The 23,421-nt window shown below is 42.0% G+C and overlaps 1 protein-coding gene and 1 pseudogene across 3 annotated transcripts in view; one reads left to right on the top strand and one right to left on the bottom strand.

Annotated features, from left to right (window-relative positions):
- Positions 1-23,421, top strand: part of crhr2 (corticotropin releasing hormone receptor 2) — a 124,895-nt gene that overhangs the window by 63,940 nt on the left and 37,534 nt on the right. For 2 of the 3 annotated variants that reach the window (XM_088348054.1, XM_088348062.1), the window contains 4 exons: positions 10,754-10,839; positions 16,974-17,080; positions 21,333-21,450; positions 21,515-21,668. In XM_088348054.1, coding sequence (XP_088204180.1) covers positions 10,754-10,839; positions 16,974-17,080; positions 21,333-21,450; positions 21,515-21,668 — 465 coding nt within the window. Of the gene's footprint in view, positions 1-2,411; positions 2,609-10,753; positions 10,840-16,973; positions 17,081-21,332; positions 21,451-21,514; positions 21,669-23,421 lie in introns of those variants that run through there. The other variant, XM_088348070.1, reaches the window with a different exon arrangement.
- LOC148376515 (U2 spliceosomal RNA) lies at positions 7,999-8,170 on the bottom strand (annotated as a pseudogene).

Here is a 23,421-nt window from a genome sequence, read left to right as displayed (position 1 = left end):
AAAATAAAACAATATTAATGTACAAAAAATAAGAAAGAAATACCTAAACTATTATGTCAACATGCAATTTTAAAGTTCGTTTAATTACTAGGTCGATACGTTTGTTGTTATTTTTCGTAACACAAGCCTCACCTAGTGGGAGCAGACATGATTATCCGATATCTTGCTGCTACAAGTACCCCCAAAGAAACAAACTACTTGTGAAAGAATTTGCTAAAAATGAGAAAAGAATTGTGCGGTTTGGTGATTTAGGGTCCCCGTAGTTTGTATTCTTCCTTGTGCTTTTAGCACAACGTAATACAGCGACATCTCGGCGTTACATAAAAAAGAGTTAGTTAAAGAGAAACCTGTCAGGACCAGAACAGAAACAGGACCCACTTGTGTACGTTTCTCTCAGTTTTATTGGGAAGATGGGAAAGGATTGCACACACGATCCGGTGATTTCTGGCCACGGGGAGGAGGTCGCTCTGAACACGATGGCGGTGTCGGGAGCGAAAAAAAACCGTCAGTAGCCGGGACATGAGAGCAAAAAACGTGGTCGAGATCAGCAACGAGTCGAAAGCCAGGAGCGGAGAGTAGACGTGGTCAAGATCAAAAACGGGTCGAAGTCGGGAAACAGATGGGAGCAAAAACAGGTGGGAATCAGGGTCGAAAAGCTTGCCTAGAGTACACTGAGGTTCGCAGACGGACTGACAACAGGTGACAGAAAGGAGTGGGTTTAAATAGTGACCGGGAGCCAATCGGAGTCCGTGGCAGTTGGCGCCAAAGGAGCGGGCACAGGTGGAGCATATCGGTAATCATGACAATTTTCTATATCTATATATATATATAAATGTATCTTTGCTTTATTGTCATAACTATCTCACAATTTATTATTGGGGAGGGAGAACAGTGTTTTTTCCATCCTTTTTTCACATTACAACGACAAATAACGCTAGAACACAGCATTCAGGAATTGTATTCTGAGTAAGTTTCATTTTGCCATTTTATGATATTCTAATACAGCACCAGAATGCGATTTTAGAAATGTTTTCACACAGGAATCCAGATTTGCTTTTTGTCCACTCTCACTGAATCAATTCCCGCATAACAAGTTGCCTCCTGCAGAGGTGCGAAGGGATGCTACATGGAGGTGGTGCGAAATATTCCCAGCCAATGAAGTACCCGACGGCGGTGGCAATAACTCGTGAAAATTGTTAGCGAGAGAATAATAACTTGAGCACTGATTTTCCATGCGTGTCCGCAGATGGTCGGGAATACGTTTTCCTTGCACCAGTGGCGCGGAATTAGCCGTGCGTCATTGGAAGAGCTTGTTTCGACACCATCTCCGCTCGCTAAAATTAGCTCCCGACAACTTCAAGGCCCTTGTTCGTTTTCATGTCGAGTCAAACGCGTGCAGCTTGTGTTGTGTTGGGGGGGGTGTGCAGTTTAACGCTGACGGGTCGGGGGACGCTTCAGATTTGTTCAAGAGCGGATGGTGGATTTTAAAGTGCTGCCGGTCGCGTGCTAGCGCTGTCACAGCGACTTAGCTTTAGTCGTAGCAGCTGGAAATGTTCCTTGTTGTGACGTGCCGGTGGGTTGCTTCAATCACGGCATTGCGGGAAATTGCAAGTTTCTGTCTTATTTCATGCATGCCAACCTTTATGATTTCAAATTGTGCGGCATGCCCTGTGTGTGATGTATAGCGGCGGACTTAGCTGAGGACCAGGGTTGGGTAGGGTTACTTTAACTTGATTACTTTCAATTACTTTTGGATTACTCCAATACCAAATATGCTAAAATAAGACAAAAGAAACTAAATATGAATAAAATTATGACTCACAACACGTGGTAAGCTTTCTCTCCTGGCTTTGATCTCTTTGATCTCCGGCAAAACGAACATAAAATGCGACAGAAACAAAATGAAAATAAATCCAAACAGCTTGCCAACATCACTTTTGCCGTTCCATGTGTTCCGTTACTCCCCAAGCCTGCACAAAATTGAGTCATTTTATTCATATTTAGTTTCTTTTGTCTTTTATTAGCATATTTGGTATCGGAGTAATCCAAAAGTAATTGAAAGTAATCCAGTTAAAGTAACCCTACCCAACCCTGCTCACGAGACTACTCGCATCATTTTACAAATCAGTCCACCCCTTAGCTTGTCACCAATTATTTTTATTTGTCGTCTGTTTGACTTTGACGCCCCTGATCTAAAGAATTTTTAATTTATTATTTTCTATTTTTTTGCTAAAATGTTTCAATAATGAATATAATTATCATGTAACATACATTGTTGTGCCTATTGTGCAGGGTTTCCTGTAGCATGCTGTGTTTCCAGTGACACCTTTATGATGTGACTGCTGTTCTTTTAGACATGTGCGTTATTTCTTGACATTTTCAGTCCAGCCGAAGTCATGATACAAGTGTGTCATACTTTCTGCTTCTCTCTAATATACAAAAAAGTCGGTTCTGTATGTTCCAGATGGTTGCCATTGAAGTATCTCTATAAAAGGTTATATTTTGAGAATAATACCAGTGCATTAGATATTTATATAAGTAATGCTTTTTTGGACTTTAAAGACGCTTTACAAAGGATCTATTCATTCACTCACGCATTCAAACTTCGGTAAGTCTTTTTACCTTTCTTTTCCTCTTCCGTTCCCCGCTGAGATCAAGCAGGCAATTACTTCAATAGAGATTTTTTTTACTCAACTCTGCAAGCAGCAATCATATCTTAGATATCCCATTAAAAGCAAAAGCAAAAAAAAAAGCTCATTACCGGTGACAAATGATATTGGCAGTTGTTGAAAAATCCCTTTTTAAAGAAAATGAAACCAACACTTGACTTATAGATACAGCCTTTTATCCCAAACAGTAGCAGATAGCAAAAGAGCTAAACGTTTTATAATTGTCGTGGTTTTTTCTTTTCACCTGGTGCTTCTTTGAGATATTGGCCACAAAAAGAAGTTAAATGTATGCGTGCTGCTGCATTCATATCAGTCCAACAACAGACTTTTTATCCCAGGGTCTTTTTGGAATAAGATAATTCATTTTTCTTTCTTAAACTTTCTTGAATGCCCTTTGATATGAACTGAAATCGAAATTGTTGCTAGGTCACCAAAGTAAAGATTTTCAGAAGTCAAGAAGTCTTTAATTAATCCTTATAATACCTAATAACCATTTGAATTTCAAAGAGAACCACCACTCACATGATATAATTAGTACTTTCGAATACCTTTACCAAGGGGTCAAAGCACAGATATTTCAAATCATAACAATGGCCTGAGATTGAAATTGTCCACAGTTTGACTCTGATTAAACTAATAATTGAGAGAACAGTATAAAGGACTGTCTCCGAAAATGTTAATATGTTGATAAAGTTCTTTATATTCTGTAACTCTTCCACCTGTGCCCGCTCCTTTGGCGCCAACTGCCCCGGACTCTGATTGGCTGCCTGTCCCTATTTAAACCCACTCCTATCTGTCCCCTTTTGTCAGTCCGTCTGCGAACTTCAGTTAACTCTAGGCAAGCCTTTTTCGACCCTGACTCCCACCTGTTTTTTGCTCCCGTCTGTCGACCCGTTTGTGATCCTGACCACGTCTACACTCCCGTCCTGGCTTTCGACCTCTTTTTGTCCCCAACCACGTCTACTCTCCTTTCCTGGCTTCCGACTCGCTCAGTTCCACTACTACTCCAGTCCGACCACGTTTTTACGTTCCCGACACCGCCATCGTTCAGAGCGACCTGCTCCCCGCGTCCAGCAATCACCGGATCGTGGGCGCAACCCTTTCTCTTTCTTCCAATAAAACTTGTGAGAAACGCAACGTAAGTGGGTCCTGTCTCCATTCTGGTCCTGACAGCAATACAGATAAAATTCAAAAACATTCTGGATTCATTACAAATCGACTGAAATCTAACCTATACCTATCTATATATCTGTGTTTGTATGTGGCGTATAGGCTTCAAAACGGCTGAACCCATTTTTGTGAAAATTTACACAGTTGTACTTTCGGGCTCTAGGAGCGTTTTTAGCTATGTTTTGTGTCAAGGCCCTCCCATCAAATACAAACACATTTGACATAAATTTGTCTCTATGTAAAAGCGGCTCTGGAGGTGCATGTGGCTCTTTGACACTCTCAAATGGCTCCCTGGAGCTTTTTCAATAAAGCACAGCCCCTAAAAACCTCGGCCAAGTAGAAATGCTCGGCAACGCCAAATTCAGACTCATTTTTTCTAAATGCATTGACTTTTTTTCATAATCACCCTCACGTAAAAAGGTTTGGATTCCTGTCAACCTACAAACAACAAGCACAGCCAAAATTCGATCAGGGTTGAGTGATTTAAAAAGAAATAGCTCAATTTGAAAAGAAAGTGCAAAGAATGAATGAAAGCAGATTCCACTCCTGTTTAGGAAGAAATCATGATAAATAAAAGGATGAAATGGGGTTGATATCATTTTTTTCAATATCAAGTCAGTGCCTGGCCTTAAAGACATGGGACAAGCAGGAACTACACAATGAAATTTAAGTGATGAGAAGTATTGTCAATCAATATGTTGAATTTGCTGTCCCAAAAAGATCTATTTTTTTTAAATATCTGTCAACCAATACATTAGCATATAATGTATCACTGTGTTGAGCGTCTGCATAGCAGGGAGCCATAGTGAGACCAAGGACTCGGATTTGCCATACATCTCAGTCCCAAATACAATAATTAGTTTTAGTAAGAGTGAGCCAAGGAACAGGCATGTTTTAGGGAGGTAAGGAACCCCGGAGAAACCCTCCATCACATCTTTGTTAATTATGGCAAGCTGTTTTACTGGTCACCATACGGAAGTCCAACACAGGCCAGAAACTTGTTCAGACCATTGAACAGCTGAATGCCAATGCCAACAGTGAGGTACTAATCAATGATAACATTGGAGCATGGTTTTAAACCACGCTCAATGTGAGACAAGGCTGTATTCTCTCTCCAGCTTTCAATATCTTCCTTGAGAGGATACTGACAGAAGCTCTGGTCCAACATACAGGTTACAGTCAGCATTGGGGGACACAATGTCACTAACTTCAGTTTAGTTGAGGATATTTCCGGATTGGCAGGAGAAGAACAGGAACTCAGAGACCACCTGGACAAAGCATCAACCCAGTATGGGATCAGAATCAGCAAACATATTAAACAAAATATTTTGGATTTGTCACATAAGTAGAGGGGTCAGGACCAAAACTCATGGCCTTGCTCAAACCAGAGCTGCACTTGCCCAACTTAAACCCATCTGAAGATAGCTAGATGGATAGATGGATGGGTAGATAGAGAGATAGATAGATAGATAGATAGATAGATAGATAGTTGTTGTTTATCAACAGATTAACGGGATGGCCTCGGGGTGCTGTGTTGTAGTTTCGCAACAGCGGAGTAAATGACGTCGCACGCTAGTCCAAAAGTTCGACGTCCCTGCAGCAGATAGAAATCTTGTGCCCAGGGTTACACCACCTCGTGTTCACGTAGATAGCGAGTCCACCTCTTCTCCGCTTCCCGCAGGCTTTTGTGTCTCTGTCTAACAGAGCTGAAGCCGGGTAGCTCCAGATAGCTCCGGGTAGCTCCAGGTAGCATAGCCTTAGCTCCGGCTCTGCATCCACCATAGGGCCCCCTCATCACGCCGGCACGAGAATTATTCAGGGCAAGGAGTTGATTCCTTGAATAAACACATTTTTGTGCGTTAAAACCCATAACGATAGGATAGAAAGTAATCCAAAGTGTAGTTGTCAAACGGGAAGAAAACAAACTGAAGATAGAAGCAGACACTTAAAACAATAGATCACAAGAAGAGCAAAATAACACGGAGCTGATGGAAAGGCTGCCGCTCGCTGTGGCGCCTATGAAATGTTTTGAAGGGACAAGAACATAGCAGTGATATCAAAGATCAGACTCTTGCAAGCGCTGGTTACTCCCGTGTTCCTCTACGCTTGCGAGACATGGACTTTCACAGAAAAACTGGAATAGAAAATCCATACCATGGAGATGCGATACTATAGGAAACTTCTAGGCTTTAGCTACATAGACCATGTGCCAAACTAAACAGATGTGCAACACCATCAGGGTGGGCATTGCACCCTGTAAAAAAACTGTTTTCAACTGCGCGGACGAAAACGTCAGTGGTATAGTCACATCTCAAGATCATCAGGACAGGCCAGGATAATTATCCAGGGCACAGTCCTAAGGGTTAGGAAGAGAAAAAGACTGTAAAATAACAGTGCCGACAATATTGAGGAATGGACTGGTGCCAACAGGCCAATAACCGTCGACAGTGGAGAAAGCTTTCTAGAGTTGCAGCATCATTGGTGCCCTGACGACCCAGGTGGTTAAACGATCCGTGAACCGTGATTCGCAAGCTGAAAGCGAGTCTAGCCATACCACTTTTTTTTCTTGTTGCAAGGACTGTTTTTCATAAGGGAGGGGTACCTATCTATTCATCTATCTATCTACCCTTATCATATCTGTCGAGAGGGGTGACCGACAGCAAGACAAACACAAACAAAAATAAAGAAAATAAAAAAAGGAAAAAGTAGCAAAAACATACACAATAATTTTTGGACCATGGCCAACCCAAATTCCCTAACACCCAAACAAGTTAAGCACCTCGGCACCCAAGTTGGTCATGCTTTCGTTCCTCCAGATGAAACGGGACACAAGAAAGCGGCCATGTCACTTGGGTCAGGGTGACACAACACACTCTTCTGTTCAACAGGAGGGCCCGACAGCTTTCACTGGTTTACCCCTGCCGCATCATACGCGTGCCCTGCCGATCCATCAGACCGGGTCCAACATCCCACTGTCCTTTCACAACACCTCTCCACTCATTCAATTATATTTAGTCCTCTTTCCTGCAGTGCACTCACAACACTATCCATCCACGTCATTCGCGGCCTTCCTCTTGGTCTCCTTCCATTTACTTGTGCTCCATAGATCCTCTTCAACATTCGCTCCTCATCCATCCTCTCCATGTGTCCAAACCAACCAAGTACTCTCTTATCCACATGCTGGCTCAGTTCCACTACTACTCCAGTTCTGTCTCTGACAATTTCATTTCTCAATCTATTTAATCTTGTCACTCCTAACATATTCCTCAAACACTTCATCTCAAAAACATTTAATTTCCTTTTCAAATCTGCATTCAGGCTCCAAGTCTCTGCACCTTACAACACAGTCGGCACAATCCCACTCTCATACAGTCCCCTCTTAACATCCATACTCATACTCTTGTTGCTCATCACTCACCCAAAACCTTGCTTCCTTGATTCACTCTGTGCAATACCTCACACTCCATTCCACCAACTGCAGCCACATCACAGCCCGAGTACATAAAGCTTTCAACTTCTTCCAGCACCTGTCCATGCAACATTATTTCTAACGCCATGCCCACTCCATCACGTGAAAACCTCATCACCTTACTCTTCCCAACATACACATATAATTTACGCCTATCACACTCTTCCAAACTCCATTACCAACCTTTTCAATGTTTCTTCAGAATCAGCCACAAGCGCTGGGTCATCTGCAAACAACAACTGACTTACCGTAAATTCCGGACTATAGAGCGCACCTGATTATAAGCCGCACCCACCACTTTTACGGTGATTTGCCACTTTTGTACTTACATATGCTGCACCCATGTATAAGCCGTGTGCGCCCGCTTTAATACTTGTAACGAAATCGCAAGTTTATCTCAGACCAGGCTGTAAGTTCCACAATTGTAACTACATAGATGGCACACAATTTTAGAACCACAGTTGGCATCACAAATGGAAAATGATAGATAGATAGATAGATAGATAGATAGATAGATAGATAGATGGGGTTTTGGGGTTTTTAAGGGTTATTGATCTATCTTCGTTATTCATTATCCATTATCCGTTATCGGTCAGTTCATAATACGCTACAAAGCCTAGGAGCCGGGACACTTACTCTCAGCCAAAAGGCCAAGCTAAGGTCCTAGCCCTAAAGCCTTGCTGCGATCATTGCGAATGCACCGTTCCCGGAGGTACTGCTATACCGGGCCGATGCGTGGAGTGGACAAAGCAAGCTCATATTCCATCTCCGAAATGCAAAAATCAAAGATAGTGACTTCATAGAAAGTACACAAGGCCAAGCTAAGGATCTAGCATCAAAGCCTTGCAAAAGGCCAAGTTAAGGTCCTGGCATTAAAGCCTTGTTTGTGCACATAAAACGAACTTGGAGTGCCACGTCCAATTTCGTTGTCACCGCTGCAGTGCACAGTTCAATAACCACAGTCAGATAGATAGATAGATAGATAGATAGATAGATACTCTGTTCATCCCCGAAGGGAAATTCACATTTATGCCCGTAATTAAGGTATAATGCAGACTTGTAAAGTCTGGGTCCCGTTGAAAGTAATCCAAGCAAACAAAATGTATATTTCCAAAGTTAAGGGTGGGAAAAATATATATCCACTATTGTCCGCTGCGACAACAGACAGATCTACCGGTAACTCAGCTTTACCCCAATTCCCATCAGCCCGCGTTTGCTCCGCCCCTTATTTTTGATTTGTCCGTAGAACACATAATAGAATAAATCTCTAAAATAAATACATTACAAAAACATACAGCTGAAAATACATATTATACATGGTTACACATATTTACGAAGAAAGACGGTACACCGAGAGAGTTTTCAAAGCCTTAATAATAATAATATAACTTTCATTCCAAACCGTGCCTTTGAAAGGTACCAACACGCAAGTAGGATCACGCTCGCAATGAATCAAACGTGCCTGTTAAATAAAAGCATCCCGTAATTGTGAAATTCACGTAAGATCGTCCTCAACTACCTAGTCAAAACTATCGCTATCAGGGGCGTCTTCCTCATTATCGGAACGTATCTTAACTTTACAGACAATGTATTCTTAAACTTAGAAGTTGCAGTCTTTCTTGGCGCACATATTCTACTGGTCTTAAGCTTACCTTTCATACTTCAGCGCCGCTGGTGGCCGTTAGAAAGATTCCATAAATTGGCCGCTTCACTGAATAAGCCGCAGGGCTGAACATTTGGGAGAAAAGTAGTGGTTTATAGTCCGGAATATACGGTACCTGCCACATGGTTCCACCATTATCCATCATCTCTACACCTCTGCCAAATACTCTTGCATTCACCTCTCTCAGCAGAGTTTACACTTTTTTTATAGGTTAAAATAAGACATTAAAACTCATGTTTTTCTCTGCTACAGTTTATATATTGTCTTCATACTCAAAACAGATGTAGGTTCCGTTTTTGGTAAATCTGACCGTGCCTAATCAGAGACCGATCCCACCACACATCAGCCAAACAGAATAGTTTGTTGGGGTTGACCATCGATTCGATGATGACCATCTTCTTTTATTTGTGAGTCTGCTGATGTTTGAACAGTCCGATCCTGGATTCAGGGATCAGAATGGAGATTTTCATTTTCAGCTAAAATAGCCAGCGTCCAGGAATGAACCAGGGCGGAGCCCCCCCACCGCCAAAAAAAAAAAAAACCTGGGTTTTAGGCAATTTACTTGTCCAAAACCATGCTTATATTTATCATTTAAGTAACATTTTTAGAAGATTAAAATAATTTGCCCACATAACTGATTTTTTTGTAAATACTGCAAGATAAGTTCAAATGCAGTTCAGTCCCTGCAGCTTGTGAGACAATGCGGCCAATTTTTCTAACGGCCGCCAGGGTGCGCCAGAGCAATAAAGGAAAGAGTGAGACAGTCGGATTTTAAATTTGTTTGCTACGCAAGAGAAAAAGTGAAAAAGTCGGAATGCCTTTGGGGTTCAAAAACAGCGGAAATCCGCGGATCCGCGGAAAATTCTGATCCCTGTGGATTGTGGTCGGAGACTCAGGTAAAAGAGGATACCTGCGCAATGATGGTTTTTAAAGTGGCGTAAGGGGTGCGCTTTCCCCAATGCCACTATCTTGATTGTAAAGAAGATGGTTCCAGTGGCAAGGGAGACCCTAGACCAGACCTGGGCACTTCGGTCCTGTAGGGCCATACGTCCTGCCAGATTTTGAAGTTTGCTCTTCTTTAACTCAGGTGATACAAATTATAACCTCGTTAGCAAGCTAGCAAGTGCTCGTTAACGATACTGGTGATTGGAATTACCTGTATTGGATCAGAGAAACCTCAAAAATCATGCAGAACATACGGCCCTCCAGGACCGGAGTGCCCAGGCCTGCCCTAGATGACCGGCATCTTTCTACAACTGCAGGCGGCTAACGGGATCCAGGTCTGTAGGAAACCGCCTCAAATCGTGCCGCCACCAGCTTTTGGGATCACGCTTAGTCTGGACTCTACCCTTCGACCTGTTCAGCTTGGGTAACCCTACCAGGAGTACGAGACACCCGCCGACATAGCTCTAGGGGTCATGGAGACGCGCAAAGTGCCCCACCAAACAGAATGCAGAACACAAAATACAATCCAAATCAGTGAAGTAGCGAGACCGTAAAACGCGAGGGTTCACTTTCTATCACAGAAAACGTTTTTTTAAAAGACATGCCGTGACTCAATGACAGGATTTGCATGACATCCAAATGTGAAACGCAAAAACCTTACGGAAATGGTGTTCCGTGTCGTAGCCTAGCGGATTATCGTGCTCAACTTTGACCACGGCGAGTTTTTCATGCCACCTTGTCACAATTCATGACTCACTTGAAACGACTCAGTCGAGAAAAGTTTGCATCCAACGAAGCGCACGTCACACACTTAATTAGATTGTCTTCTCGTTTCAGGGAGCGCGTACAGGGAATGCATGGAAAACGGCACATGGGCGCTAAAGAGCAATTATTCCAATTGCGTGCCCATTTTAGAGGAGAAGGTAAGTGTTGGTTTTTGTTATCGGTTTGAAACGACACCTCGAGGAATCGGGTGAGTCTTGGGTGTCTCACAATAAAACACTCCAGTGGTTTTGTTCCCGGGCATCTGCGCTAATCTTCGAGTGCGATATCAACATCTGAGTGGAAGAGCGTCCTCAACGTCTCACCAATCGAGTGTATTTCTGGATCATGCTCCATTTTTCTTCGGATAAATTTAGACATCCTGAGACATTTCAAGCGTCTCACTTGCATTTAATCGTATTCAGAGCGTCGAGATAACAAGCTAGGTAAAAGGGGCTAACGGCATATTTTTGGTATTGGGGCAAATCAAAATTGTACCACCACACTTTTTGAAATGATGATGAAATGATCTGCATTTATATAGCGCTTTTCAAGTCAATGACTTCCCAAAGCGCTTTACAGTGTGCTTCACATTTCCCAATAGCGGCCTTGTATTGCAGCCATGTAAGACGCTAACCTGCTTATTGGGGGTATTAGGGGTTCAGTGTCTTACCCAAGGACACTTCGACATGTAACACGGACAAGCTGGGATTCGAACTGGGATCCCTTGATCCCAAGACGAGTGCTCTACCTCTTGAGCTACCGCCGTCCCCCTTTTTCTACATAATTTGAATTAAACCACTACACAAAGCATTGGCCTGCCAGGATGTACTTGCCCAAGACACACCACCTAGGACAGGGGTGTCAAACTAATTTTAACTCGGGGGCCACATGATAGAACAAACATTCTGTCGGGGGCCGGACTAGTAGATTAAAGAGAACGAAAAAGAGATAATTTAAAGAGAAAGAGGGAGGTAAAAGGAGAGAGGGCAGGACAAAGAAAGAAAAAGAGGGAGAGGGAGAGAGAGCGTGAGAAACAAACGATAAAAAGTCATGAGAGAGGGGGAAAAGAAAGGGGGAGGGAGAAAGATATCCACAGAGAAATAGAAAGGCAGAAGGAGAGAAAAGAAAAAAGAAAGCTTGAAGTGTATGAAGAGAGAAAGAGAAAAGGAAAAAAGGAAGTTAAAGCAAAATAGGTTAAAAGACACAGAGAGAAAGAGACAAAGAGCAACAAAGGAAGAGAAAAAGAGACAAAAAGAGTGAAAGAGACAGAGACCGAGTGGGAGAAAAGGGGTGGAAAAGAAAGAGAGAGAAAGAGAGAGAGAGAGAGAGAGAGAGAGACAGAGAGAGAGAGAGACTAAAGAGAGAGAAAAAAATACAAGTACAGTGTCTTTGTGAGAGGCACCTGGCTTTGGCAATATCAAGTTGACATATTTCAACCTGCAGCTTGTTTTTCTCTTGCGCTTCTCTGAGTGTTGTCTCGCGGGCCGGATTCAATCCCTTAGCGGGCCTAGTCTGGCCCGCGGGCCGCCTGTTTGACACCTGTGCCCTAGGAGGTAAGGGGTTTGTGAACTGTGAACTTTGTTTTTAGCGTTAGCAATCAGACTTTACTGTTGGCTAAATTTTTCAATGTGTGCCATTTACCTTTAGCATTCACTAAGGCTAAAACGTTGAGAAAAGAAAAATGTGTTTTGTTGATATAACCACAGTTTAACATGAATTATTTTGTTTTTAGTGTTAGCATTCCAGTTTCACTCTTGACTGAATTTATTAAGGTGTATAATTTAGTATCCGCATTCCCAAAGGGTTAAACTTGAACAAAAATGGTGTGAAATATTGATAGAACCACCCCACCTCACAGTTTAGGATAAATATTTCAGTTTTACAGATCGCATTCCTGGATTCACTCCTGGTGGAATTTTTCTCGTGCAAAATTTAGCATTAGCGTTCCCAACAACTAAATCATGAAAAATGCTGTTGTGACATTTTGAATAACCACCACACCTCACATTTCGCCTCACATTTTGGTTTGAAAATACGTGTCTGTACGATGTCACTAGTCAGAGAAACGCCATGATCAGTCTGAAACGATATACCCGACACATTGATATTTACCGTATTTTCCGCACTATAAGGTGCTCCGGGTTATAGGGCGCACCCCCAAAAAATAGTTTTTGGTCCTATATTTTCCATACATAAGGCGCACCGGATTATAAGGCGCTACAATGGGAACATCGACAAAACAGTCAGATAGTTCAGTCCAACTTAGTACCCCCTTAACATTCCCAAAGCTTGCAAAGAAGCAAATATGTGTCGTACACACGTGCGGATGCGGTGTCCGTACGATGTTATCAAACAAACATTTCTTAGTTTCCATTTTCTTTTTTGCTGGCAACTGTGTGGACAGCAAAGTAAGAATTTTATTGTGCAGGGAAACGGGGTTTTTTACTGTGCATATGACAATAAACACTTTGAATTGAATTTAGTTTAAAAATAGACTCATCACAGAAACATCAAGATCGTTCTAAAACAAGATACCGGGAAATATAAATCCGCATAGCTCACCCAAGTTCTCTTGCAGCCATCACGTTCATTAATGATACGTAACCATGGTCTTCTTACAACCGTGAGTGTAGTAAATCGAGGAGAGTAAAATATTTACAAATACAGAATAGTAAAAAATGTTTTCTCTATGCCGTAGTGCAACCCAACCAACGTGTGATCCACATTCATCTTTTTCGGCCAATTGCAGGCTTTGTTTCGCCCCTTTAGCCTATGCGAGCCTGTAGATGATCAAAAGGATCCGCCCCCTTTACCTCCGAATAACTTTAGCCAATAGTGACTGATTCAAATGATGATTGACACATTGGTTAGGAAATGAAACGCCGGTATATAAATCCCAGCATACACCGCGGCAACTTCGCCTTCAGGGGAAAATCTTTTCGGCGGCTGCTTGCTTTAGTTGCAAGACTTTGCGACTTAATATTGATCCATATATAAGGCGCACTGTATTATAAGGCGCATGGTCGGCTTTTGAAAAAAATAAAGGCTTTTAGGTGCGCCTTATAGTGCGGAAAATACGGTACTCCAAAACACAAGATTCCACCTAAAGCGTATCTGCTCTGTTCAACGTTCTTTCTTTTAATTCATTTGTTCACAAAAGCTGTGGCTTTTTTCATGGTCCACAGCCCGCCTTAGGCTCCCTGTTTAATAGAAGGGAGATCACCTCCAGTATATCCTAATATATTCAGCCAGTAGTAGCTGATTTAAATGATGATTAACACATTGGTTAGCTGATGAAACTTCCAACATAAATGTATACGTTTTGATGTGTATTCAAGTCATAGCCGAAATTAAACGAGCGCAAAGCAATTCGTGGATCATTTTTACGCACCATTATTATACGCAAGTGAGCTCAAACATTGATTTGACTTGTGGAAAGAGAAGTCAAACATTTACAACTCTTTGACAATGTCTAAAAATTGGTCAGAGTAAAATACAAATTTCTCAAAAAATCTGCCTTTAGAAAAATGTGTAAATACAACGTGTAGTTTTACAGACTATGATCAAATTTGACAAGGCACCAGGTAAGGCTTTAAGCTATTGTCTTACCTGCTTTCCAGCTAAGAGTCCCAAGCTGCACTACTCTGCAGGGCTTTATTTGCAAAAAAAAAAAAATCAGGCTAGAACAAAAACCTTCTCTTACTGTGTGTTCCAACTCAGATAACTCAATGTTAGTAGCACTTGCGGAGATTTATTTCAGTCTGGGACAAAACTTCGGAGTTTACCTTTTAAAAGACACCAAAGTCAAGTCAAGTCTATTTGTATAGCCCTTAATCACATGGAGTCTCAAACTGTCCATATTTTGGGTACGTCACGGATTTCGATTTTTACTGGAAAGTTGAGGGGTTAAGATAATTCATTTAGTTATAATCCCGACGTCGGTCTTGGCAGAATTTTTCACTGTGTACCATTTAGCATTAGCATTTCCGAATGGCTAAAACATGGAGGAAAAATCATGAGATATGTTGAAATAACCAAGACCCCGAAAAGTTTTGCGTTAATAATTATGTTTTATTGCGTTTGCATTCTGTCATTCCTCAAGGCAGAATAGTCCAATGATTCTAATTTACCTTTGAGCATTCCCAATGTCAAAGGGTTGTGAAAAGAAATGCTATCTGTTGATACGACTACGTCTCAGTTTAACATGAAAAATGATGTTTTTTAGCGTTAGCATTCCGGCTGAATTGTTCAATGCTACAATTTTATTTTAGCATTCCAAAAGGGTTAAACTTGAATAAACGTTGATATAACTACCACATCTCACGTTTAAGGTAAATTATTTTGTTTTTTAGAGTTTGCTTCACTCTTGGTGACAATTTTCAATTTGTAAAAATTAGCTTTACAATTGTGAAAATTAAAATAAATAAACAAATAAATATATTATAATATATATATATATATATATATATATATATATATATATATATATATATATATATATATATATATATATATATATATACAGTGAAGAAAATAAGTATTTGAACACCCTTCTATTTTGCTATTTCTCCCACTTAGAAATCATGGAGGGGTCTGAAATTTTCATCGTTGGTGCATGTCTACTGTGAGAGAGATGATCTAAAAAGAAACATCCAGAAATAACAATGAATGTTTTTTTAACGATTTATTTATGTGATACAGCTGCAAATAGGTATTTGAACACCTGTGTATCATCTAAAATTCTGACCCTGAAACACCTGTTAGTCCGCCCATTAGAAGTCCACCTGCACTCCATGTATCATCCTGAATCAGAGCAGTTGCCAAGCATCTTGGTAAATAAAGGTTTACTGTTGGAGCAATCATTAGAAAATGGAAAAAGCTAAATATGATGGTCAATCTCAATCGGAGTGGAGCCCCATGCAAGATATCATCTCGTGGGATCTCGATGATTCTAAGAAAGGTAAAGAATCACCCCGGAACTATACAACAGGAGTTGGTCAATGACCTGAAAAGAGCTGGGACCACAGTTTCCAAGGTTACTGTAGCTGATACACTAAGATGCCATGATTTGAAATCATTCATGGCACGAAAGGTTCCCCTGCTTAAACCAACACATGTCAACGCCTGTCTTAAGTTTGCATATGCCATTTGGATGATACAGAGGAGTCATGGGGGGCCGGCAGTAGCTCAGGAGGTAGAGCGCTTGTCTTGGGATCAAGAGATCACAGTTCGAATCCCGGTTCTTCCGTCATACATGTCGAAGGGTCCTTGGGTAAGACACTGAACCCCTAATACCCCCAATAAGCAGGTTAGCGCCTTACATGGCTGCACGGCCGCTATTGGGAAATGTGAAGCACGTTGTAAAGCGCTTTTGGGAGGTCATTGACTTGAAAAGTGCTATATAAATGCAGATCATTTAATTTCATTTCATGGGTTTTGTGGTCATAATTCCACTAAGCGTGTTTGGAGGAAGAAGAATGAAGAGTAAAATCCAAAGAACACTAAGAACATGCTACCACCCCCATGCTTCCCTACTGTGAAGCATGGGGGTGGTAGCATCATGCGTTGAGGGTGTTTTTCTGCACATGGGACAGAGTGAGTGCACTGCATTAAAGAGAGGATGATAGGGGCTGTGTATTGTGAGATTTTGGGGAACAACCTACATCCTTCAGTCAGAGCATTGAAGATGGGTCGTGGCAGGGTCTTCTAACACAACAACGATCCAAAGCACACATTAAGGAAAATCAAGGAGTGGCTCCGTAACAAGCATATCAAGGTTCTAGCATGCCCCAGCCAATCTCCAGACCTGAACGCAATCGAAAATTTTGGGAGGGAGCTCAAACTCCTTGTTTCTCAGTGACAGCTCGGAAACCTGACTGATCTAGAGAAGATCTGTGTGGAGGAGTGGGCCAAGATCCCTCTTGCAGTGTGTGCAAACCTGGTGAAAGACCTCTGTATTAGCAAACAAAGCTACTGCACCAAATATTAACAATCATTTTCTTAGGTGTTCAAATACATATTTGCAGCTATATCCCACAGATAAATCGTTAAAAAAAACATGCATTGTGATTTCTGGATTTTTCTTTTTAGTTTATCTTGCTCACAGTGGACATGCAACTATGATAAAAATTTCAGACCCCTCCATGATTTCTAAATGGGAGAAATAGCAAAATAGCAGGGTGTTCAAATATTTATTTTCTTCACTATATATGCAAATTGTTATTATTTTTAAATACATCTACCTTCTTGATGTAAACAACTATGTGGGGGTGTTGGTATGTTCTTTTTTCAGAGAATGTATCCTGTGCATTACAAGATAGCGCTGATTATCAACTACCTGGGCCACTGCATCTCTGTGGGGGCACTCTTAGTGGCTTTCATCCTCTTCCTGTGCTTAAGGCGAGTACACAAATAGCGCACAAACATCTCCATGTGCATCCCGGAGCAGACGGCACTCCTCTCGCTTTCGTTCCTTGTCATTAGGTCGCTTATGTCAAATGAATAGATTGCGGCGGCAATTTTGCCTCGCACGCAAACAATATCGTTTCCTCATTTACGTTCTCCTCATTCTTTGCATATCCCGCTTAAAGCAAACACCTACACGCGCTAGTGGGCCTAAACTGTGAAGTTAGTGGTGAGACATTTTCTAGGATTAAAGGCTGGAATAATCAATACTAGGTAGGGAAATCGAAATATGCTTTCTGCTTGTAGTAGGATGAAGTTTGCTTAGATGTGGGACTGAATATTCTTTCCATCTGGATCACATAAAAAGACTCGGATACTCTAAATCAGGGGTGTCAAACTCAATTTACCTCGGGGGCCACAGGATAGAACAAACATTCTATCAGGGGCCGGACTAGTAGATTAGAGAGAAAGAAAGAGAGAAAGAAATAAGACAAAGCGAAGGAGAGAAAAAGAGGGTGGGACAAAGAAAGAGAGAAAGGGAGGGAGAGAGAGAGAGAAAAAGAGAAAAAAGAGAGATAGAGAACGTGAAACGTGAGAAACAAGAGATAAAGACGAATAATGAGAGAGGGGGAAAGAAAGAGAGAGAAAGAAAAATATCCAAAGAGAAATAGAAAGAGAGGAGAGAAGAAAGGAGAGAAAGAGAGAAGTGGAGAAGGAGAGAATGGGAAAGCAAGAGAGAGAGAAAGAGGGACAAGAGAGAGAGAGAAGGAAGAATGGAAGAGAGAGCAAAATAAGGTAAAAAGACAAAGAGCGAGAGAAAGAGACAAAGATAAACAAAGAAAGAGACAAAGAGAGACATAGAAAGTGAAAGAGAGAGACAGCGAGAGAGAGAAAAAGGGAAGGGAAAAAAAGAGCAAGAGAGAGAGAGAAAGAGAGAGAGAGAGAGAGAGAGAGAGAGAAATACAAGTCCACCGTCTTTGTGAGAGGCACCTAGCTTTGGCAACATCAAGTGGACATATTTCAACCTACAGCTCGTTTTTCTCTTGCGCTTCACTGAGCGTTGTCTCACGGGCCGGATTCAATCCCTTAGCGGGCCTGATCTGGCCCCCGGGCCGCATGTTTGACACCCCTGCTCTAAATGAAGTAGGCAAATTAATTGACGTGCCTCACCTGTCCTTATGGAAATAGAAAATAGAAAATATATTACATGATTATATTCTGTTATTTCTAATTAAACTTCTTATTTTTGGGAATATCTGAATGTTTACATTATATTTCAAATATTATCTATACAATCAGCAGGTAACAAATGACTATGCCATACCTGTCAACCTCCACGGCTCAATGCCCGTACAAACTGTCGTATTTTCCAGTAGAAAATGCCAAATAATCGTACACCATATTTTTGGGGGGGAAATGATGCATGATGGGAAATCCCCAGGCGGCAGACGCATGCACACAGTACCAGATGGTACCCATAATTGACAAATTTGCGTTTTTCCGTACAGAAGTTTTCTTGTACGTTGTACTCGTCTTAAAATGCATAAAAAACGTACTTTGTACGGCAAAAACTTACAGGTTGACAGGTATGCTATGCTGAGAGTCTGAATATGCAGAGTGAGGCACACAATTCTCTTGCTTCAGCCAGAGGGCGATAGTGAGACAAGGGATTCTGATTTGGCACACACACGAATAAAATTAGGTAGATAGATAGATTATTTATTCATCCCCGCAAGGGAAATTCACACTTCCAGCGGTATTCTTTGTTGTTTATTAACATATTAACAGGATGGCCTCGGGGTGCTGTGTTGTAGTTTAGCAACAGCGGAGTGGATGAGGTCACACGCTAGTCCAAAAGTTCGACGTTTCTGCACCAGATGGAAATCTTTGTGCCCAGGGTTACACCAACTCGTGTTCACGAAGATAGCGAGTCCACCTCCTCTCCGCTTCCCGCAGGCTTTGTGTCTCTGTCTAACAGTGCTCCGGGTAGCTCCACGTTAGCGTCCGGGATGCTAGACGTGAGCCACGCTCCGTAAAACACAGCAAACTGCACTCTCTGTACTCTTTGATGTTTTTCACCAGCACAGCCAGTTCGTCGGTCTTATTTGGTAGAGAGTTCACATTTACCATGATTACGGACGTACCGAAGACTTATAACGCCGCTAGCCGCTTAGCTAGCTCCAGCTCTCAACCCACGTCAGGGCCCCCTTATCACGCCGGCACGAGAATTCTTCAGGGCAAGGAGTTGATTCCTCAAATAAACGCATTTTTGTGCGTTAAAACCCATAACGATAGGATAGAAAGTAATCCAAAGTGTAGTTGTCAAACGGGACGAAAAACACCGATTATTTTAAGAACCAATGAATCATTCGTTGTTGTTTCGATTAATCAAAGAATCAGATTTTTAAAAAACAACTGTTTTAATTTGTTCCTTTATTCAAATATTGGCCGGATACAAAAAAAACACAGTGCAGAACACAACCGATTATTTTGTAATACCAAACAATAACAATAAAAATAGAAGCATATAAATGTATGCTAAACAAGGCACGGCGGCTGGGTGGTTAGCATGCAGCCCATGGTGCAGAGGTTCAAGGGTTCAAGTCCAGCTGCGCAGTTTGCATGTTCCCCCTATGCTTGCGTGGGTTTCCTCCCGGCACTCTGGTTCGTTCCCACATTTAAAAAAATGCTTGTGAGGTTAAATGGCCTGTCCAAAATGTCTGTCCTTAGGTGTGAATGAGTGAGTGAGTTGTCTGTCTCTGTGTGCCCTGCGACTGGCTAGCAACCAGTTCAGGGTGTCCCATGCCCACTGTTGTAAGATAGCTGCGTTGGGCTCCAGCTCCCCCGCGACCCTAGTCAGGATAAGCGGCGCAGATACATGCTAAGCAACTGCAAAGGTGTAAGATACTCTTTTCCTACCACCTTATCCCGAGATTACATTTGTCACGATTCTGTCACTTGCATGCTAATTGCCCTCACCTGCGCTCACTCTTTCAGCCCCAGCTGCCACTCATTTCCTAATTATCCCTCTCCCTATTTAAGCACTTCATTCTCTGTCACTCTTTGCCAGTGTGTCAGCAAACCTCCGCACATGCAAGGCAAACACTTAACTCTACACAAATAAATTCCCTTACATTCTAAGTTTTGGTAGCCCTGCGTATAGTCTATACGAGGTATTCTGGTTCAAAAACTAATTTTTGTCAATTTCTAAACAAAACTCATGGAAAGCTGTTTGGGGTTTTGTTCTGAATAAATAAAGAAATGTTTTTTTTCCTGGTAAATTACACCCCAAAAAAATCCCAAATAATTTGTAATTCAGAAAAAAATTTCAGGAACCAGAATGGAATCTCGTACCCAATTGCGTTCGTTTTCAAGAAATCTTTATTGGATTGAGCTGACAGAGCTTGCTTAGGAAGCCGAGGATTGTCGATCGCTAGCAGCGTAAGACGGAACGGCAGTTCCGTGACAGGTAGGCAGAATCGATACGTCTTAGCGGGCAGGTCGATTGCCAGGGCAGGAGAGCAGGTCGTAAGCGTGGGGCAGAAACAGGTCGACACCGAAGGCAGGCAGGAATCAAACAGGAAAGGTCTTTGGTACTGGAATCTGGCAAAACACACAGGGAGACACAAGTACGGTCTGACACCCTCCTCTTGCCGCTGACAGCTTAAGAGGAGAGTGCCAGCCCATCAGAGACCGCGCTCCTGCGCGCCTAACGATTGCCACAGGTGTCTTAATTTTGGCAATCATGACAAAAAATGGTTTTCAGAGTAGAAGAAAACAACTTTATTAGGCTATTTATTAGTGAAGAAGAAGATGGTGCTCATTTTTCTGCATGGAAGAAGGCCAGAGCTACATGTAAGAGCAGGTGAATAAGATGATGCAATTTTTTCACATTATAGAAGAAGTTCGTTTTGGATTATGAAGAAGACTACACTATTTTTTAACATAGAAGAAGAAGTTAGTTCTCATACTAGAAGTAAATGGTAGTTGTCAACATGCTTCTAAAACAATGTAGCACAAAAAATCCATCATGTTTAATGAATAATTCGGTCCAAAGTATCAGTCTTGGTAAAACAAGCCAATCTGTGATAAAAAAAATAGAATATGGTTATTGTCTAGAAAATAATGTGATCCGTCATCGTTTCTTAGGGTAAAACATATGTTTTGAGTATAATATGAACTTTTGGTCTTGGTTATAGTTATTTACTACTCCTCCTAAATTGAGTGCACTTCCTGGTATCTTCAGGAGCATCCGATGTCTGCGCAACATCATCCACTGGAACTTAATTACCACCTTCATCTTGCGGAACGTTATGTGGTTCCTGCTGCAGCTCATCGACCACAACATCCACGAGAGCAACGAGGTAAGAACAATTCGAGGACCGTGTTTAGTTCCACGGCTTACCCGAGCCGTTCCGTCCCTGGCAGCCGTGGTGTCGCTTGATGACCACAGTGTACAACTACTTCGTGGTCACCAACTTCTTCTGGATGTTCGTGGAGGGCTGCTATCTGCACACGGCCATCGTGATGACTTACTCTACTGATAAGCTGCGGAAGTGGGTTTTCCTCTGCATTGGCTGGTGTAAGTCGATCACGAGTACCGGTTGTCATTCCAATGTTTGAATTTCTGCTTTTTACAGGTACATTGACCATAGTCTGTTTGGGATGGATGTTTGAACACTGAATTGATCGAGTACCAAAACATTTTTAGTCATCATCCTTCCAATCTCCTCTTTCTTCCACTCAGTCGCTTTACTTCCACATCCTCTCACATTTAGTGACCCTATAACTAGGGTTTGCGAGACCTTTCGGTCTCCCGCCCCCCTTTCTTTGCCTTGCTGTCTCGTAGGGAGTAGAGATAGAGAGAAGAAGATCCCCAGTCCCCTCGTTCCCTCAACATTAGTCCCCTTTTACAACACGCAACGGACCACAGTGGGAGAATTCTCTTACCTCTCACAAGGACAGGCCCCCTCACCACAGTGTATTTATTTTCTTTGTTATTGTACGTGTTTGTCTTGCTGTCGGTCACCCCTCTTGAGGGACATGACCAAGGTAGATAGATAGATAGATAGACCAAAACATTTTTTTCCTATACGAAGTACAGTAATAGTATTTTTCCATATGTTCGGATGCATTTCAAAGTACCCCAATAATGCATAATACAACCTAAACATGTCAACCGGAACAGGATAAGGACCCAGGTGCGTGACGTTTCTAACACAAGCTTTATTTTACGGTAAATGGGGCAGTCATGCACGTAAACCCGTCGTTGAGCGGAAGATGTAAGGCAGCAGTCTGGCGTGGAATGACAGGAAGCCAGAGGCCAACGAGATCGATACCAATTGCACGAGCAGATATCGGACAGATGGGGTCAATAGCGGACAGGATGGGACAGACAGGATAGATATCAGGCACTGGAGGCTGGAGTCCGATAACAAGCAGGACGAGATAGACGGAAACGATGCCAAACACTGGAGATCGAAATTAAACTAGACAAACTAGACCGAAACGCTACCAGACACTGGAGATCGATATCAAACAGAACAAAATAGCCAGAAATGAAACTGGAGAATGATATTAAACAGGATAAAATAGACGGGAACGATACCGGACAGGAAATACAAGCAGGAAACCGGACAGAGTCAAAACCCACCTCTTGCGGGATCAGAGGTTCATTGACGGACTGACAAAGGATGAGTGAGAGCACTGAGCTTAAACAGAAGGAAAGCCAATCTGTTAACGAGCCGCAGTTGGCGCCACATGGGCGGGGCCAATTGGGTGCCATGTACCATAGATACACACAACAACAAAAAAAACCACAAAAACTCACAGGATGTCCAGGATCAATGAAAAACAGGTGTCAAGTGGTCAAGAAAAATACACAGGCAGAAACATCAAAAAGGCAATTTATAATACAACGGCTTCCGCTGTTGGCACAGTCCCTAGATACCCCTACCTGGATTAGTCAGGTGCGGGTAACAATCATCAGGTGTGAGGTCCTCCGATCTCTAGTGCTATTTGGAGGACGGTGATGTGATGGATCCTGACGATAAACGATTGAACATAATTAGCATCAAAATATATAACCATTTCAAACTATTCTGGATTGAGATTCGCAACATTTATTGTCATTGTCAAAGAGCAACAAATTTTCGTTTGGGGCATCCAGTCATTCATTCACAGTTAAAAGAAAATGCAAAGATCCACAGAATGAATGTTCTGAATAAATATGGAAAAAAACATAAATGAACCAATATAAACATCAAAAGTAAGAGTGCAGACATGGTAGCATAAAAACGCAATACCAGATTTATTAAATCAGTCAATATTAAAGT

The sequence above is a fragment of the Urocampus carinirostris genome, chromosome 1, assembly GCF_059441175.1.
Source record: "Urocampus carinirostris isolate Australia breed hairy pipefish chromosome 1, RoL_Ucar_1.0, whole genome shotgun sequence".
NCBI lineage: Eukaryota > Metazoa > Chordata > Actinopteri > Syngnathiformes > Syngnathidae > Urocampus > Urocampus carinirostris.
This window is presented reverse-complemented; position numbering and strand designations above follow the sequence as displayed.